General features: G+C 45.5%; 1 protein-coding gene and 1 pseudogene across 2 annotated transcripts; one reads left to right on the forward strand and one right to left on the reverse strand.

Moving 5' to 3' along the window:
• Positions 1-4235: 4235 nt before the first annotated feature.
• Positions 4236-11592, reverse strand: ttf2 (transcription termination factor, RNA polymerase II). Of its 2 annotated transcripts, none has more exons than XM_055878183.1 (23): positions 11503-11592; positions 11156-11270; positions 10906-10992; positions 10733-10802; positions 9587-10603; positions 9385-9505; positions 9100-9276; positions 8828-8985; positions 8624-8705; positions 8370-8489; positions 8079-8229; positions 7839-7944; positions 7567-7748; positions 7299-7452; positions 7131-7222; positions 6956-7035; positions 6684-6823; positions 6121-6294; positions 5950-6008; positions 5405-5558; positions 5214-5296; positions 5063-5137; positions 4236-4917 (listed from the first exon to the last, which is right to left on the reverse strand). In XM_055878183.1, exons 1-23 carry the CDS (start codon positions 11528-11530, stop codon positions 4773-4775), a joined length of 3570 nt encoding a protein of 1189 aa, XP_055734158.1. In that variant the 5' UTR covers positions 11531-11592; the 3' UTR covers positions 4236-4772. The 2 variants fall into 2 exon arrangements, with proteins under 2 accessions (XP_055734158.1, XP_055734157.1); XM_055878182.1 differs by having other exon boundaries at positions 6947-7035.
• A 93-nt stretch (positions 11593-11685) lies between these two features.
• Positions 11686-19806, forward strand: LOC129820992 (centromere protein J-like; annotated as a pseudogene).
• The last annotated feature ends 42 nt before the right edge of the window (positions 19807-19848 follow it).

Below are 19848 nucleotides of genomic sequence, written 5' to 3' on the forward strand. Positions count from 1 at the left end.
CTTGAAACTCATGAGCCGCCTAAATGCGTGCAAGCGCGTGAACACATAGGATGTCTTGTGAAAGAAACGGCCCCACCTATGTAAATCAAATGCTCATCCAACTGATTCGTTCTGGCATCAGGTCTGAGTAGGCCTATATGCAATGACAAAATAAAAATTAAGAATAGTCTGATGGGTGACAATATTTTTATGGAACCCAAACCGGCTGCGCGCATGCGCTATCATGCATAATATATTTTGTCCCCCTACACCAAAAGCGATCACGACACGCATGTTAAAATATCAAAACTGTTGATAATTGGATATGGAGAAGGGCGAGCCGGTCAAGGATCGATTCAGACAAGGTGGTAAATTGTATGACAAGCGACAGTTTAATTATGAGTAAAGATATCTGGTACAAGCGTATAAGGTCTCGTTCCTTCGGCTCATAGAGAACCTCCAGAAAAAAGCCCAGATAACAGAATGCATAGACATTTTATACAGCACAGAAAGTAGGTTGAGTCTGGAAGTTCTGGTCCTTTGGTTGGTTCTGGACAGGTTGTTGTCTTCACAGATTGGTCCTGATGAGCTGGGCGTCATCCTTCTGAGTCTTATAGCAAAAGTTCTTTGTTATCAAAATGTTCAGCTAAACAGGAGATTTTGTGTGTGCGTAGTCAGCCCTCTGTCCTTGGGTATGTGTGTGTGTGTCTTATTATCTCGTGAAATGCGGGCCCAAGCACCCTTTTCTTATCAGTGTTTATGAAAGGTTTACGTCAGCCCTCTGTCCTTGGGTGTGTCTGTGGGTCTCTGTATCTGTTTATAAGTTTGTGAGAAACCCTGCTTAAAATGAAGTTAGTTATAACAATGTAATAGCAATATGCTTGTGTTATTTTAAATGGTATTTATTACAAAACAAACTCTGAACCAATGACATTAATTTGGGGACAGGTCGAAAGCGTTAAACATGTATGGCAATTTAGCTAGTTAGCTTGCACTTGCTAGCTAATTTGTCCTATTTAGCTTGCTGTTGCTAGCTAATTTGTCCTGGGATATAAACATTGAGTTGTTATTTTACCTGAAATGCACAAGGACCTCTACTCCGACAATTAATCCACACATAAAACGGCCAACCGAATCGTTTCTAGTCACCTCTCCTCCTTCCAGGCTTTTTCCATCTTTGAATTTATATGGTGATTGGCATCTACACTTTTACCAGACAACCGCAAAACATTTAGTCTTTCAATCACCCACGTGGGTATAACCAATAAGATGGCACGTGAGTACCTGCTTCTATAAACCAATGAGGACATAGAAAGGAGTTCTATTAGCCCTTGGCATCGCAGACGCTTGGTGGCGCGCGCAATAATTGAATAACATGGATTTCTACATTTATTTTGCGACGCTCGCACACGGACTTGTCCGGTCTGGTCAGCATGTAGCCTTTCACTTGTGAATGATGTATTATCACTGGTCAATAATGCCCGGCCTGTGCAGTAAGGCAAGAAACAGCGCATGCCTTTGTTTTGCAACTTTTAAAATCATAGTCACACACCTCATGTAGCATAGCACATAGTTGTATATTAAAATAAGGTTTGTATCACAAATAAAGTGGCCAAATAACTTCTTAAAATTAAGCACATCCGCTTTACAACCGGGGTGTAGAGCCTTTTGAGAATGGTGTGTTCCCGTTAATTGATTGCATTTTGGAACATTCGTGCTAATAGCTTACTGCCTTGTGCACATTGCTGTGCTTATAATATGAAGAAATAGCCTAATAGTTTATCAACATTTTAAGCTAAGCGTGCTGATCTGTTGCAGTTTTTTGTTGTTGTTGATGCTAGTCTTGTATTAATTTGGTTTCTATCACATCCCACAACTGTTTGAGTGTGTTTGGAATATTTATTTCTCAACTATCCCAGAGTATATTAGGAATATTTATATCTGTCACAGGACACATTGACCAATAGAATATGTCAACTGTTGTACTATTCGGGATAGTAGATTGACATGTACTATTCGGGATAGTAGATTGACATAGGTTAGTGTGTTTGCTGTTCGTTAGGCCTACTCATCTTGTTGGCTGAGGAAATGTACATGTGGGGAGTTCTTCAAACATCTTCAATATGAACCTTGGAATTCTTTAAGGACTCGTGCAGTTGGGTCCCCGATGTGTCTTGTTCACTTGTAGCCTAAATCGGAGATGCCTGTGAAAAGGACCTGATCATGTGATGGGCATTGGCTAATAAGAATTGAGATATCTGAGAGAGCCATGTGAGTGAGAGGTGCTTTGGAGCATGGCAATTGGCAGCCAGGAGAAAGGAATTATTATATTCAGCCCAAGGGCAGAACAGTCACTTTGGCCACAAAAGGCATGGATTTTATTATGGCCACATAAGGGGGATGCCACTGGGTAAATTTGAGGCCTGGTGAGAATATTATCAAGTGCTTGTCAAATTGTGAATGAGAGACCTGCTTAAGAAACAAAGCAGAGCTCATGATCTTTCATGGGACTTTTTTCAAATCATCATTAGCGTCGCATCATGCAGCCAATGTTTATCACAACTAAAGTTGCATAAATAACTCTAAATGAAGTGTATAGGAGGACCTGTTTCTTTGCTAACTGCTCAACACAGAATAGCTGCATGTGTGCACACTCCCAGAAAATATCCTTTCTATTTTATTCAGCTATGTTAAATTCTATTTTTCATCCTATAAAATATAATGCCACAGAATTCTAAGCAAATCTTGTCTGCTAAATTAACTAGTGTAGCCAACAACCATATGGCATAGCCAGATCAGGGCCTAACATAAGGACAACTCAGAGTATGCTATTCTGTTCTTTTGAAATAGACTACATTTTCTTCATATCATGTTTATTTAGACCTGTCTAAAATAAATAATGGATTTATTGTGATGGTGTAGGTTATATTAAAATTATTTGAGACTTTTTAAAATGTAGATGTTTCAAAGTTCTGCATCAGTGGCTTGTAGGTTATGCATGGAAGCCAGGAGATGCTAAACGTGTTTGTTAATTAACAGTAAATTACAATGGGACCGGCAGTTATTTGCTTGACAATCACAGGCTGACAACATTTCATGACCATCACAGGCCAATTTGTGCTTCTAACTTTTTCACTCATCATTATTCACGATTCATTCATTATTATCCGTAATCATGGTAGTATCCACATTAATGTAGCAGTATTCAGAAACATATTCTATTATTTACAATAAAAATTACACAATACATTATTGTGCCCAATAGAAATGAATGGTAAATAATCTGAAACACAACCGAAACAAACCGCAAATGCATCCTAACAGTTTCATAGAGCCACAAGCTTGATTTAGTCATTGTGTGCTAGGAATAGGAAAATTGTAAACTTTTGACTACTTTAATACACATGTATACAAAAGATTAAGAACACCTGCTCTTTCCATGACATAGACTGACCAAGTGAATCCAGGTGAAAGCTATGATCCCTTATTGATGTCACTTGTTAAATCCACTTCAATCAGTGTAGATGAAGGGGAGGAGTAGGTTAAAGAAGGATTTTTAAGCCTTGAGACTTGTATTTTGTATCTGTGCAATTCAGATGGTGAATGGGCAAGACAAAACATGTAAGTGCTTTTGAACAGGGTATGGTAGTAGGTGCCAGGTGCACTGGTTAGTGTCAACTGCAACACTGCTGGGTTTTTCACACTCAAACGTTTCCCATGTGTATCAAGACACAGCCAGGAAGCATAGGAACTGAGAAGTGGTCTGTGGTCACCACCTGCAGAACATTCCTTTTTTGGGGGTGTCTTGCTAATTGCCTATAATTTCCACCTTTTTTCTATTCCATTTGCACAACAGCATGTGAAATTTATTGTCAATCAGTGTTGCTTCCTAAGTGGACAGTTTGATTTCACAGAAGTGTGATTCACTTGAAGTTACATTGTGTTGTTTAAGTGTTCCCTTTATTTTTTTGAGCAGTGTACATCTGGCTGTACATTTGTATGATTACTGATTGTATTGTCTTTATTACTCATAACAATACTGGGTTATCAACGGTCAGATGGATCATTATCTGCTATTTGACACTAAATGATTCTCTTAGCCACTTATGAAGAACCTGGTGGATTATTTAGGATGCTTTCTGTTAAACATCAACTCTATGTATAATTCGTTATTAATCTAAACATTTTCACCCATTGCAGTGATTGTTAAGGAATTCATGCAACTTTTCATTCTCAGAATAAGCAGTTTGATCAACTGTAATAAATAATATTTTATTAAAAAACATCCAACAGCCTTGAGGAAGTCCTAATAATCAGACACTAAGAGTTTACACAGCATAAGAGGTAAAATTAATTAGGATTAGAAATAACATAATCCAGCAGAGATAAGTCAGTCTTATAAATTACACTTAATGTATTCAATGGAAAGACCATGTGACCTGACCAGGAGAAACTCAAGGTCGTTGTCGTAACACATGGAATACAGCATGTGAAACAGTGCTGGATATACACAACAGTACACAGCTAGTAGGCCTGAGGCTCTGCAACCTGCCAGAAGACCATATGGAGAAAAGTAGCAGCAAAGCGCATAACAGAAAAGTAGTGCCAACCACATTAGCCACACTATGTGCCAATATGTACTGTAGTGCTCAGTAACCAACAAGAGCAAAGGGGGTTATCAACCAGATTCATACACAACATAAATCTAGCAAACATAGTTGTTTAAGTATGGCTGGCCCCGCTACTACCTGGTCCTCAGTCTGGCTGCCCCCACCACCCTTACTTCCTGGTCGTCACACCCCAAAGATGACCCTGAGGTCAGCCAGGGAGAGCTTGGTGAAGGAGGCTCCAGTCCCTGACAGCACCTTCTGTGCGAGATCCTTCTTCTTCTCCTGCAGAATGGAGATCTTATCCTCCACTGTGCCCTCACACACAAACCTGCAGGGATAGGGACACACATGCTCTGTGTAAGCACTCACATCAGCAATCAGATTTATACAATGTTTTTATCCAACAGGGCACAACCTCAAAATGTCTGATATTTTCCTACAGTATCTCTGCACCTGAGCATGCTCTTTCTTACCTGTGGATGGTGACGTCTCGGTGCTGACCCACTCTGTAGATGCGGTCACAGGCCTGGTCCTCTAGAGCTGGGTTCCTGTCAGAACCACAATATAAATCAATAAAGAACACTCAGATGGTAGTGGTGGATGGGTGTGTGTTGTGGGTCTCACCAGTGCATGTCCATGAGGAAGAGGTGATTCCCTCCAATAAGGTTAATGCCCACTCCTCCAGCACACAGCGACACAAGCATCACCTAGAAACATAAAACGCCTTGTCTAAACTCTACCAACTACACTGTATCTAAAGCTGAAAGTAGGTAGAGCATATCACGATTTTATGGTCACGGTTGTCCATACGATACCTGTGGTCCTTTAGGGTTGGTGTTGAATTCTTCGACCAGGTCCATGCGGCGTTTGGGGTTGACAGTGCCGTCGATGACAGCAAAGCTCAGGCCCATTCTCCTCAGGTGAACGGCCACGATGTGAAGCATGCTGGTCCACTGGGACACTATCACACTGACAGACAGACAATGGATGATTATCATATATGATTACTGTACAATCAAACTGCAACATAATGACACATGCATTCAATCACTTTCTGACTGCATCCCTTTAGATTTGAACAAAGCCTTCCAGACATGTTTGCCCATGGTAGAAGTGGTCAAAGTGATTTTTTGAACCCAAATGCCAAAACATTCAGGAGATAGAGGTGCTCAAAGTTGACCCATTTTGCATACCCCACCCTACCATGAGGGAAACATTTTCTATTAACAATAATCCTTTATTTGTCATGGACTTTAGTTGTCTATCAAACTCCTCTATATCTGTCTGCCAGGACTACATCATCCAGATGACACCAAACATTTGTAGTCTGAATGGGCTACATTTAGGAGTGTGGAATTACCTTTTCTGAGCCTCACTCTGCTGCCTGATCTCCTTCAGCTCTGTGAGAATGGCAGCGATCTGAAACAACAAAAAACATTAAGAGAATCAAGCAGGTAGTAGAGTATATAGATGCACCGGATAGCCATAAAAACAGAAACATTTTAGTATACATGGGGGCAGTTGACGTCACCTTGGTGCTCTCGTGGGTGTCCTCGAAGAGATCGGAGGCGAATCGGCTCCCATTGAGGGACACGGTGGCTTTGAGGTCGGGGCCCGAGGGCTCGGAGGAGAGGCACAGGGCATTGAGCTGCTCCTCAAGGGAGAGAGAGATCCCATCCCCCTGCAGCTCAGACGGATCCAGGGTCTTTGAAGAAGACACACAAAGAGAACGCCAGGTAAAGACAGACCAAACTTACTCAAGAGTCTGTGGAGCAAGACACACAGAGAAGAGCAGCAGGTAAAAACAAAACAGATGCCTGTTCCATAGACCCCAGAGATAAAAAAAGAAAAGAGAGCAGCGCAGGTCAGGCCCTCTCCACAGGTCTGGCTCCCAAATTGGTGCAGCGGTCTAAGGCACTGCATCTCAGTGCTAGAGGCCCCCGGTTCGATTCCAGGCTGTATCACAACCGGCCGTGATTGGTATTCCCATAGGGCGGCGCACAATTGGCCCAGCATCGTTCGGGTTAGGGTTTGGCTCGGGTAGGCCCTCATTGTAAAGAAGAATAAGAAAGAAAAGTAGAAGTGTGTTTGTACCTTCTTCAACAGAGACGGATGGCAGCAGCTCTGTCTGAGTCGGAGCAATAGAGACAGGATGTGAACAGTGCTGGTGGGGCCCTGGGTCTGCTGGGAGGAGGATACAGAGTCCGCCTGGGACACTCCAAACTCACGAGCAACTGGGGGGGGGACACACACACACTAAGGTCTCACATTGGTATCCTGTGCAAATTCACATGCCTTTGGAGAAAAAGACCCATGAACTCAAACAGATTATTATTATTTTTTAACAGAAAGTTTACCTCCCTTACCCTTGTCGAAGGGATTGGAGTTGTCTCCCTTTTTACCATTGTCTCCCTCATGTCTCTTCAGATAGTTCTGCAGAGTGGACCTAGGAGAAAAAGTTTAAAGAATCGGTCATCCAGGTGTCATAAGCCGTAGACCCAGAGAGAGAAGTTTCAGATACCAATCAGACATAGTTGTTACCTGGACTGTGCAAACACCACATCGTAAACAGACTGCTCCTCTTCAGAAAGCTTCAGGCGATGAACCTCACAGGTCCGATCTGGCAGATTCACCTGGAAAATGAAGATGGAAATCAAGTCAGCTCATAATCCACATATGATAATGTGTGTGCGTCTGTGTGTCATGTACCAGAGGTTTTCCGGTAGAGTCCATCTGGTCTTTGGTGCGTCGGAGCAGCAGAGTTCTGGTCAGAATGTTAAGTCTCTCTCCTCCTCTCTTAGAGCCGTTGTCTACCTGGGTTTTCCAAAGCTTGAACTCATCAAATGGGGCGCAGCGCAGAAACCTGACAAACACAGGCAGAGACTTTACCAGAGGATTCTGTGGAGGGGGTGTATTGTTACTGGACATGTGGTATGATGTGTAATATAAGGGTAGAGTAAGATATTGATGGACTTACTTGAGCAGGGCGTACATATCCAGTAGGTTGTTCTGGATGGGGGTCCCGGTAACAGCCCACCTGGCCTTGGCCCTCAGCTTACACACAGCCAAGGAGGTCTGCACCTTGGGATTCTTGATGTTGTGGGCCTCGTCCAGCACAATGCGCGCCCAGGCCACCCGCAGCAGAGGGAGGGCTGATGGCTGGGGAAAGGGAGCGAGGGGACAACGTCGTAGTATCATTAGCACCATCAATACATTACACACTGTTTATCTCTGTGTGTTTATTCTTACCACATCCTCAGAGTCCTTGCTAGGTTTCTCTGCGTCCTCCTTCTGGACTGGGATCTCCTTGGAGACAAGGCTGTAGGTGGTCACCACCACATCATGCTCAGCCAGCCTATCAGAGAGCGGGAGATAGAAAACAAATAAAACGTGTGTCAAAAGCAACCTGTACACTTGACAGTCTTTCAGGTGACACAAGTGCGTTAAACTCAGGGAAACAGATGACTCAGGTGTGTGTGTGTGTCTTACACTTTGGCGTTCTTCTGGCGGTTAGGCCCGTGGTACAGGTAGATACTGAGTCGGCTGCTCTTGACGTGTCTCTCAATCTCCTTCTTCCAGTGATGAACCAAAGAGGCAGGGCAGATGATCAAAGTGCCCTGAGACACTACCAGGCTAGAGTCTGCAACACAATACAGGGTATAACAAATATATCATACACAAGTTACTAAATACATTATATATACACATTGTTCACATACATTACCAAATATATCATAATACAAGTTAATATTTACATGAGAAGTTGCCATTTGATATTACCATTTTTGGAGATCCAGCCTTCCAATTTAGTGTCTTGCTCCTCCTCCTCCTTTTGCTTCTTCTTCTGGGCCAGAATGAGAGCGATCATGGTGAGGGTTTTCCCCAAGCCCATGTCATCAGCTAAGGATTAGGGGGGAAATGTTGTTAATGCATTTTCTGAAGGTTTTTGAAATACTCTGGCCATTCAACTCCTTACAAAACCCCTGGGGCTGCTGCAATCAAAGCAACTACACAGACAGGCTGGTTGACCTTACCCAGGATTCCTCCACAGGGTTTCTGGGTCTCTCTCCACAGCAGCCAGGCAAGGGCTCGTCTCTGATGGGCCAGTAGAGGCACCTGACCAATGAGAACGACCACAACACCACAGTAGATTAGGGTACCATACTCATAGACAACAGTGTGTACAATATGAGGTTTAGAAGGGTTGAGGCATTGAGTAGTGTACAAGGAGGTCTTGCCTTGATGCCTTTCGGGTCCGTAACCTCATCGTCGGGGTCGGGGCAGGACTCCAGGGAGCTGTGGAGGTGGTCAATGGCCTCAGAGGTGGCGTTCTTCACCGCTAGCAGACGGTTGTCTGTCATCCTGCCTCCATAGAATGCTTGGCTCTGGGGGTTCACTGGACAATCAGGGAAAGACAGAAGATTTGCTGACGGTGATCACGGAGAAATGACTATATCTGACTAGAGCAGGTTACAAGAATATCAAGTGTGTGTGTAGCCCTGTTCCATACCTCCATACATCTGAGTGTATCCCTGGCTGAGCTGCAGCCCCATTGAGCTGGTGGAGGCCTGGTACTGGAGGGGGGCAGGAGCAATGGGCAGTAGGACGGTGCCTCCCGGGCAGCTAAATGGGTTGTACTGGCTGGGAGTGGGCTTCGGCTTGGCATTACCTTCGTCACCCTGAGGCTCTAAAAACAGAACATTAAATTGAGTTTGTGCTTGAAGTACCTACAATGACAATACAGTAGGCAATGTTGTGGTTAGCCAAACAGTCCAGTATCCTGCTAGGGTCTTACCTGGCTCAGTGGAAGTGGTGAGGCAGAGAGACTCCAGAGCCTCCTCCAGGTCTTTGACCTGACTCTTCAACCTCTCCCCTTTATCGGGCAGAGCAGACATATTCACCACCGACAGAGTGGCCTGAGAAAGGGAAGGACAGTTAAATATGAACTATTTATTTCAGTGTACATTCTGACACACACACACAGGGGTGTCCCTCACCTTCTTCTGTTTGAGCTGAGCGGTGAGCTGGCTGTGCAGGGCCCTGGGGTCCTCCCTCTGACCTTTGACCTGAGAGGCAGGCTGGAACCCTGGGAAGGATGTCAGGGCTTTCTGGACCAGGGGCACTGGTACTAGAGTCGTCGTCTGTGTACCTGGCTGAACTGACACAAACTGGACATCATCATCATCACAATGCCACTCTCCAAATTGGTTCCCACGATGCGACTTGTCCTGGTTCTGCTGTGATGATGAAGCAGTCCTTTTCTCTGCCTCCTTATCCTGTTCAGTTATTGGAGTGGAAAGTCGTTGCGCTGGTTTATCGGATTGTGGGATTGGGGCTTTGTTCTTCTCTGTGCTCTTAGGTGCTTGTGCGTCTTTAGAGGTAGTCCCATTTGGGTCGGAGGGGTTGCTCTTCTTCCTATCTGTGCTTTGCTTTTTCCCAGCATGCTTTCCAGACTCCTTAAGGCTATTGGTTGGTGGCTCTCGTGGGGAGTATCCATGACGACCCTTTGAGGCTTTGTGTGGGTCCTCTGTATCCTGAGATTTCGGGCTAGAGTTGTTGCTTTTCTCAGCCTCTCTCTGGCTGTCTTTGTTTGAGTTCTTGTTTTTGTCTTTCGTCTCCTTGGCAGTCTTTTCCTTTTCCTCAGGTGATGTTTCAGAACTTTCCTTATTCTCCTCGCCTGATACTCCCTTCTTTATCTTCATCCTTGCTGGAAGCTGTTTGTCTCTCCAAGACTCCGAGGGACTTGACATCGCCCTCTCCTCCTCCTCCTCCTCCTTCCCCATACCTCGACCATGTTCGCTTTCTTTACCTACACTCTTGTGAAGCCTCTCCTTCTCTCCACCTTTCTCATTCTTTCCTTTGCCCTCGTCCTCCAGTCTCCCCCCATCTTGGAGTCTCCTCCACTCTGACGTCTGGTCAGTCTTGCCTGGGGCCTTGAATGGATTTCTCTCTGGGGGCAGGCTGGAGGGCTGCAGCTGTCTATCAGACAGTGGGCTGCGTTTCTCTGCCTTTGGCTGCAGGGATGGAGCACTAGTCAGTCATTTTGAAACACATTCAACGAGTGCTTGCCATGACAGTAATAGGCTATGAATTAGGCAATGTATACTGTATGTTCATCATTACCAGTAGTTAGAGGTGCTTACCGCTGTCCAGGGAACATTGCCACACCACCTCTGACCTGCATTCTTCCCCAAAACACACCGGTAGTACAACCTGAGAAGAGAAAAGAGAGAGACACGGTATGATAATGCACCTGAACACAAACCATAGATCATAGCTAGAGTTAGAGGAAGCATCCACACACATGCACACAGACCTATAGCCCTGCTGCTGCTGACTGCGGATGAGAGTCTGGAGTTCCACCATAGAATCCTCATGAAGCAGGCAGTGTGATGCCGGGATACTAATGAAAGCCATAAAACAGATCAGTCATATCAGTAAATGACTATTGCATAAGTCCTGCACGCTTTTGAGAATGCCACGATCAGATATCAGTTAGGATAGAGCTAGTGCTCTTCATGAAAAGAGAAACATGCATCAATGAACTGACATGAGAGACCACCTACCCTGCCACTTTGGTGAAATCACAGGGAGACCCCTGTTGACGCTCCCCGCACAAGTAGAAGCTTTTACCCTTATTTGGCCCTTCTTTCACTCCCGTCTTCAACATGCATGTGCTGCCTGGTTAGTGTAAATACAAGTCAAATAGATCAAAACATGAGTTCATATTCAGTAAAACACGTCCTTGCCTTACTAACGTTATCACCCCTAACCTGCTAACGTTAGATGGCTACAATAGCAAGCTAGCATACGTTTCAGAAAAGCATCTCGTTTCAGCAGGCACGAATAACAATATAGTCATTATGATAATGCAACACTTTGACTATGTCAATGCAAAAATAAATACATTTACCGTGGGTATTGCATAGTACAATCTCCATTATCAAGAAAAGTCAAATTCGTCCAAACGTTTGAACTTCTTGAAACGTTCAATTGACCAATGGGAATTGTGTTTGAAAATCACTTCCGAGTCAATTATTTAACGTTAATTACTACATTACCCAGATTGCAATGCGACCCATTTTTTTCTCTCTCGCGGGCTTTGTTTCGGTGTGGCGGAACACTTCGAAATCTCGAAATTCCCATTCGTTGTCTTCACAACGAAAATACCCTGAATACTTGTACTTGTCACATGTAAACAAGTAAGTTCGCTATGTATCCATCGTTATATAATTGAAGCACAAATGTTGTCTTTCTTGCCTGCCATGGTAAGATTTTGTTGCAAGCTTGCTAGCTAGTTTGCTAGTCAAACCAAGCCATTGTCAATGGAGTGGCAGGTACTAACGTTATGAACGTTAACATTAGACTGCTAACTAAGCTGTTGTTTCCAACATTATAAAACATATCTGTCATTTAGCACGCAATATGTCATATTATAAGGTAGTTACAGGTACTTTACGATTCAGGGATCTACAACTTCTTGCAACTAGTGTAAAATGCACAGTGGGCAAACTGTAGGTAGTAAGCTGTTGCTAACAGTCCTTTTAAACTGTCTTTTTTGTTGTTGCCGTAACTAAAGCCTAACTACACTGTGACATTCATAACTAGTTATATTAGGTAGCTAGCCACTTGATCGTGTATTCTGAATGAGGCACGCCTTCTTATTATTGACCTGTCTCTGAACTCTGATTTACTCTCGGTTTAGCCCTGTCTGGAGAGTACTTTCATGTCATCTCCAGCTGGGTTACAGGCTCAGCAGTGCCAAACAAACTTCCTCGCCCGATGGATGCCAAACATCTCTCGTGCCGTGGTTATCCTGAACCACTCCCTAGACCTGGCTGAGTCTCTTCGATATAGCTCTGTCTGGGGATCCCGGGACGTGGACGATTCCTTCGCTAATCTATTCCTTTGCCTCAGTGTAAATTCCCTCGTCCATGATGCTGAGTCTGGGACAGAATTGAACAAACAGAGCCATCGACCTGGGGATAGGCCTTTGTCTGAAAGACAGTTTGCTGGACTGCAGGCAGCGGCGTCTCAAGGGTTGACGTTACATGGAGAGATGGAGAAGTTGGTAAAGCAGTCTCAGGACCTACCCCTGATACTCAAACTTGAACAGGTAAGAAAAAAACATTATTGAATGGCTTCATAAAATATTTGAGAACTGTTTGGAATGGCTTGTCACTTCCAGGTAGGTAGGCCTGTCTAGTGTTGTACAACAGGAACATAAGCACTGCAGCCCATAGCGCCTATGCTTTGTTGTAATTGAGGCACTGATTAGTGATGTTGTGTGCTGTATTTGGAAGCAGTGCTTATTGGTAGTGTAATGTGCTGTGTTTCAGCTGAGGCAGTGGCAGCAGCACATGCAGGAGCAACTGAAAGCCCACCAGCTGGAGGAGCTGGTCCATCTCCAGGAGGAGCAACAGAGGCTACTGGGCATGGTGCATGTGGCTCAACAGGATGGAGCAGGTACTGAAAACACGCTCACACTGTGTTTTGCTGTGTTATTGCCATGTCATTGTTGTGTTATTCCGGTGGTAATACTCAGCAATCTGGATGGAGCAGGAAGCACTAGTTAGAGTTTGACACCCCTGATTTAGACAAGACTGTGGTTTCCCACAGATTACATAGAGACCTCCAGGTTGACGGGAGCAGACTGGAGAGAGGGCACTCTATTGGGGGACGCCCCCCTCTCTCAAAGTTGCCCAACAGCCCAGAGCTTTCCTATAGGCCCCCCACAAGGGCCTGCATCTTCCCAGCTTTGGAGACAGGGGTCTACCATCCAACAGCCTCCAAGGGGCCAGGAGCAGGAGGGAGAAGATCAGGACCAAACACTGGTTTGGAAAAGTGCTTACTGGGGGGGAAATGTACTTACCATGACTGTGATATGTGGTTGTCTCACCTAGATACCTTAAGAGGGAGGCACTAACTGTAAGTAGCTCTGGATAAGAGCGTCTGCTAAATGACTTCAATGTAAAATGTGCCAAGGTGCTTAAAAGCATTTAAAAGTGCTTTTTACATGAGCATTGACTCAAACTCTGTAACTCAAACAGGGACAGAAGCATGGAGCAGTCCACACAAACATCAGCTGAGTGGGAATGCTGATCATAATCATGATAATGAGGAGATGGAAGCAGTCATGTTATCCCCCCATTCTGCTCCCTCTATGACTGAAGAATGCAAAGCATACAGAGGAGATGACAGTGAACTAGACTCACAGGACAGGTAAATGTTTAATTTAATATTTGAGATGAAAATGTCTTAACATCTTTTATTTCACTATTCTCTGTCGACTGACAGTACAGACTACAAAGAAGCGATTTAGCTGTGTGTTTATGGTCTACTCATTAAAGACCCATTAAACAAGGAATAGAGGGGCAGAAGCAGACGTTTGAGGAGCTCCTGGAGGAAGAGCTGAGACTGGAGGAGCAGAGACTGAAGACCACCCAGCAGCAGCAGGTCAGAGACTAAATCTATCATCACTACACTACACTAAATATGGGCTGTAGAGCTCACACAAGTGACAAGTTTGAGGTTGATTTATGGTGGTCTTTGGAGCTACAGTACCATTCCCTTTTTTGGGGGGCATGCAACATTGCTAATGCTAAGCTCTTCTCTCCATCCCAAAAGAGCCCAGAGGCAGTTGAGGGTGCCATTCCCAAAAAGGTCTTCCTGAGGCGAGGGGAGGGCCTCTCCAGATTCACCAATAGAAGCAAGCCCCATTACCCAACAGACAGAGACCCCAAAAAGATCCCAAACCCCAGGGGACCTCAGAACCCAAGCCCACCCAGAGGGTCAGTCAGTGGCCTCCCATACAGCGCAAGACTGCTGTGCTCAAGGTGAATAGACCCAGAGATCCCTGCTCACCCCCCCTGGACAGTGGCAGTCCAGACAGCAAGGCAGCGCAGCCAGAGGCAGTGAGACCCGGAGTCCTGAGCAGTCACCACAGACAGAACATGGCGACACCTGACCTTCTGAGACCTAGGGATGTGATTAGTAACAAGGTGGGTGGGACTTCTCAGCCTGTGAGTAGAACTCCTGCAGCTGCAATTAAACAGCTTGGGCTTGAGGAGAGGACTGGGGCCCTGCAGAGGAATGGAAGTCGTCCATTGAGACTAGATGGAGCAGCAGAGGGAAAACCAGGTGTTGTTTCAGAGTATTCCTTTGAGCTGTCGTTTCAGGAGAAGCTGCAGCGCTGGGACTGTGACCGTCACAAGGAGTGTGTGGAGCTGGGAGAGTTTGAGCTGCTGGAGCAGGCAGCCGAGGAGCTCTCTTTCTCCTCCAACTCATCCTTCGTCATGAAGGTTTGTAATGCTTTTATACCTGTCTTTTTATCATGTATGGCATTAACATTTTTTGTATGTTTCACAAATAAATGCTACACAATTGCTTAGTAAATGTAAACCTACAGGTGCTGCAGCTGGACCAGCAACACCCCCTCCATGGCAGCTGGGGGCGCCACCCGCTAAGCCTGTCCTCCACTCCAATCAAATCCCCCAAACCCTCGCCAACTAAAGGTATTCACAGCAGAGGCACCAGTAAAAGTGGCCTAGGAACAGGGAGTAGCTCCTCTGAATCATCAGGAGTATCTGCTGTGAGGGCAAAGGAGGTTGTGATGAGGGAGAAAGGAAAAGCCACTGAGGAGGAAGATGAAATGAGTGACCGCAAACAACATGAGGAAATCTGTATCTCGTTCCACAGCAGCTCTGAATTCGGGGATCAGGAGAAAGTAGCCCGACCACCGTACCAAACTATATTTCCCAGCAACCCCTGGGAAAACACGCTCCCCACATCCAACCCTCCATACGACAAGAGGTCATATCAGGACAGAGAGGGGGGCTCAGGCCAGGCAGAGGGGGCAGGGAGAGTGACCTTGATGACTCCACCCTATTGGAGAACAGAGAAGAGGGGGACCGCAAGGGTCGGTTGGTGTTTGATGACGATGACACCTGGAATGACCTGGAGGAGGCTGGTAGAATCGTTGAGGACCCCATCAGAACAAAAGGCACTGCTACAGGAAACAGCCACACTCTCACAATAACAGGGAACGACGTCTCACCGCCAGAGAGGACGCTGAAGAGAAAGGTGGCTGTGGCCAAAGGGGCCGAGCTGGAGAGGGTGTCAATTATCACAGCAGCCAACCAGGAGCCAGATCCTCCTCCCGCCTCCCAGCTTATGGCCAGGCTGTTCCCCTCGCTGAAGCCCAAGACCCAGGCCCCTCCTCCACCAGAGCCTAGGAAGTCTGAGAACGAACCAGGTGAGAGAGACGGTGCAAACACTCTTAACCCAGGGAAGCATCTCAACAGCAACTGTTTTCCCTTCCAAAGTTGGTAGCACCAGCATTAAACTCTGTGTGGGGGTGTGTGGGTGGGTGGTCAGGCCAGCAGCAGCAGTCCAGGCAGCTGAGGGAGAGGAGACTGGAGAACGAGAATAATCAGGAATATCTCAGGTAACAACCATCTGGTCTGACCTGAAATGGGACGGTTTTCCCCTCATTCAAAGGCATTGTTACAAAAATTATATTTAATAACCCCCATATTAAAATTATTAATATTGGGTATTCTATTCCAGGAAGGAGAGGGCAGAGTTTGAGCAGCAGAAGGCTGAGGAGCTGGCCAGATTTGAAGAGTTCAAGAGGGAGGAGACTAAGAAGCTGCAGAAGGAACGCAAGGTGTTTGAGAAGCACACCGCCGCCGCCAGGGCCATACCAGACAAGAGGGAGCGCGACGAGATCCAGGTGAGACGTTTTAGTCATTTAGTAGACTTACAGGAGCAATTCGGGTTAATTGCTTTGCTCAAGGGCACATCAACAGATTTTTCACGTAGTCAGCCCGGGGATTCGAACCAGTAACCTTTCGCTTACTGGCCCAACGCTCTTAACCGTTAGGCTAACTGCCGCAGACACACACACACAGACAGGTCTTGTATCCGTCAACGTCCTTGCCCCCGTCCCCCCCAGGCCCTGAGGCAGCAGCTGAGTTCCCTACACAAGAAGCTGAAGTGGAGAGCGAGCCGCTGGTCCACCACACACAGCCGTCTCCGACAGTAGATAGACTCCCTGAGCTCAGACAACAGTGCCTTGAGAGACGAGGTCCGCACCCTGGAGAAACTACGCCTCAGCACCTGGAGGAAGACTGGGACAGACAGCGACAGAGGGGAAGACAGGCGGGAGAATGAGAGAGAGAGGGAGGGGCCCAGGCCATTTGACAGCAACATTGCTCTTGGAGCCAGGGGCCTCAAATCAGCAGTGAGTTTACAGATTTACTACTACCACGATTTTGTGATTTTCCTGTTTTATTCTCTGTGTTCTGAATTCACCACAAAGGTTGTTAAATTCTCTGTTGGACTAATGCAGTGTGTGTTCAGAGTCCTGACACAGTGAGGAGCAGCCCACCACAGAGCAGTAGCTCCTCTAGAGGCAGTGCTGCTATTGAAGGTACAAGGAATGCAGCTACATATGGACTAATCATGATACTTACCACAGACTAGGAGTTAAATAAATAAATCATATTTATTCATTCATATGTGGAGGTATTGTTCTACATTGTGTGGTCTATCTTAAACAGACGGTATCAGGGGCATCCTAAAGAGGTCAGCCCCTACACCAGCCGCAGCACCTGATCCCACTCAGTTACAGCTCAGACGAACAACCATCTTTGACCAGAAGTCACCACCCACCACAGAGCCACGACCACTCATACAACCTATCCCCTGTGAGTTAAGACCGCGCACAGCCTTCATCTGACATAAATCACTAGCCCTTTTAATTATTTAATGAAAGTACCTCCATGGCATAGCTCCACACTGCTATACACCCAGAGAAAATACATAACTGTATTAGTAATTTTAATAGGATCTCTGTGTATACACTACCATTGTTGTTGAGTGTTGCTGTGGTGTTTGAATGTACCCACAGAGGGCTCCAGGTCTGCAGACTGAGTCCAGAGGTCAATGAGCAGCAAGAGCTAAGTCAGGATGTCATCATTCACCCTGATGGAAAGGTGAGGGGGGATGAGAAGGATTGGGAAGGAATTCTGTGAAAATAATTTTGAATTTAGTTTGTCACCCAAAGCATGTATTGTCTCAGAGCCATACATTATATTAAGAGAGTTCGGCCAGGTTTTAGAACGGATGCCATGTTAGCGCCTTTATTCTCAAAATGTTGATGTAACAAAATGAGAGCGCCGCCGAAATGACTGTAAACAAGCAAAACAGAGCAGCTAATTTGACAGGTGTTTTTATTTATTAGGATTCAGGATAATGTGTATCCAAGGCAGTACTGTGTTGTGGTGTCAACAAATTGCATATCTGCTTTCACTGGACATCATCAGTTTTCAAAACCTATCAGAAATAAACAGCACAAGGCGGAAGTGTCAATTATCACAGGCTATGGAGGAGAAAGTGGAGTCTCGGAACGTTTAGACAGAAACCGCAGTGGCCCGACTTTCTAAATACTGCACACTGAGTCACCTTCCTAATATTGAGTTGCACCCCCTTTTGCGCTCAGAACAGAATCAATTTGTCGGGGCATGGACTCAAGGTGTCGAATGCGTTCCACAGGGATGTTGGCTAATGTTTACTCCAATGCTTCCCACAGTTGTCAAGTTGGCTGGATGTCCTTTGGTTGGTGGACCATTATTGATAAAAGGGAAACCCCGTTCAAATCTTGTCTTGCCCACTCGCACTCTGAATGGCACACAAACACAATCCATGTCTCAAGGCTTAAAAATTATTGTTTAACCTGTCTCCTCCCCTTTATCTACACTGATTGAAGTGGATTTAACATATTACTTTTTTAAAATTTAACTAGGCAAGTCATTTAAGAACAAATTGTTATTTACAATGACGGCCTAGGAACAGTGGGTTAACTGCCTTGTTCAGGGGCAGAACGACAGATTTTTACCTTGTCAGCTTGGGAATTCGATCCAGCAACCTTTCGGTTACTGGCCCAACGCTGTAACCATTAGGCTACCTGCCGCCCTGACATAGCTTAAACCTGGTCAGTCTGTCATGGAAGGAGCAGGTGTGCCTAATGTTTTGTGCACTGTGTATATGACTCTGGATTGTATTCATGGATTTATCTAGTGCTTTTCCAGGAGCTCAAAGTGCTCTACATTGTATGTATGTGTTCCTGTCTAAGATGGAGAGGGTGCTGGCCTGTGGAGGGAGACTCATCATCTTTCCCAATGGTACCAGGAAGGAGGTGTTAGCGGACGGACTGACAGCCAAAGTCACCTTCTTCAACAGGGACGTCAAGCAGATTATGGCCGACCAGAGAGTGGTGGGTTACTGATAGTGACCCTTCCCTGGCCTTAGTGTATTAGCTCAACACCTTTCTTAATCGGGATATTAAACTTACATGAATCGCAGATCGGTGTGTGTGTGGTCCTCTTACAGATCTACTACTATGCTGATGCCCAGACTACTGACGGCATCGAGGTTCTGCAGTTCCCCAACAACCAGACTGGTGAGATTTAATGGAAACATTTTCATTATTATACTTAATTACCTCCTTCTACACCACTTTGTTCTGACCCGAAACGTGTATAAGTCCTCATTTCCTTTTGTAGAGAAGCATTTCCCTGATGGTCGTAAGGAGATCACGTACCCTGACCAGACAGTTAAGAACCTGTATCCAGATGGGACGGAGGAGTGTACACTCACTGATGGGACCATCATACAAGTTAACCTGTAAGTCCACGGAGCTCACACCTATCTATCCACGTTCTCTACACTGACATGCATCTGGTCAGGTAAAAGCTCTTGATGAAGAGTTCCCAATCTGTCTCTATCGTGAAGTCAGTGGTTACAAGGTGTTTTGTTTAAGTGCGTCTCTCGTGTATTTTTCACCACTGTCCTCATGTTCACGTTCTCCTCTCCAGGGATGGCAGTAAAGAGATCCGGTTCAACACAGGCAAGAAGGAGGTCCACACAGCAGACTATGAAAGGAGGGAATACCCAGATGGCACTTTGAAGACAGTCTATACAGATGGCAGACAGGAGACCCGCTACACCACCACCGGACGCCTCAGTCAAAGACAAGGACGGTTACGTTGTCATGGACAACAGGCCCAAGGACTGTTTACGCTAAGGCTGAATCACAGTTGAACGTTTGTGTTTCGAGAAGTTTTTAGTTTAATGTGGTGCGAGTGTGTTTTATTTGTAAATGCCTATTTTAGTTGATTGTAATTTCTTTTGTAAAATAAATGGTTATCAAATCCCTGTGCATACATTTAGGAAGTGTATTAAGAGTCAGACACAT

Source organism: Salvelinus fontinalis, chromosome 23 (genome assembly GCF_029448725.1).
Source record: "Salvelinus fontinalis isolate EN_2023a chromosome 23, ASM2944872v1, whole genome shotgun sequence".
NCBI classification, from domain to species: Eukaryota; Metazoa; Chordata; class Actinopteri; order Salmoniformes; family Salmonidae; genus Salvelinus; species Salvelinus fontinalis.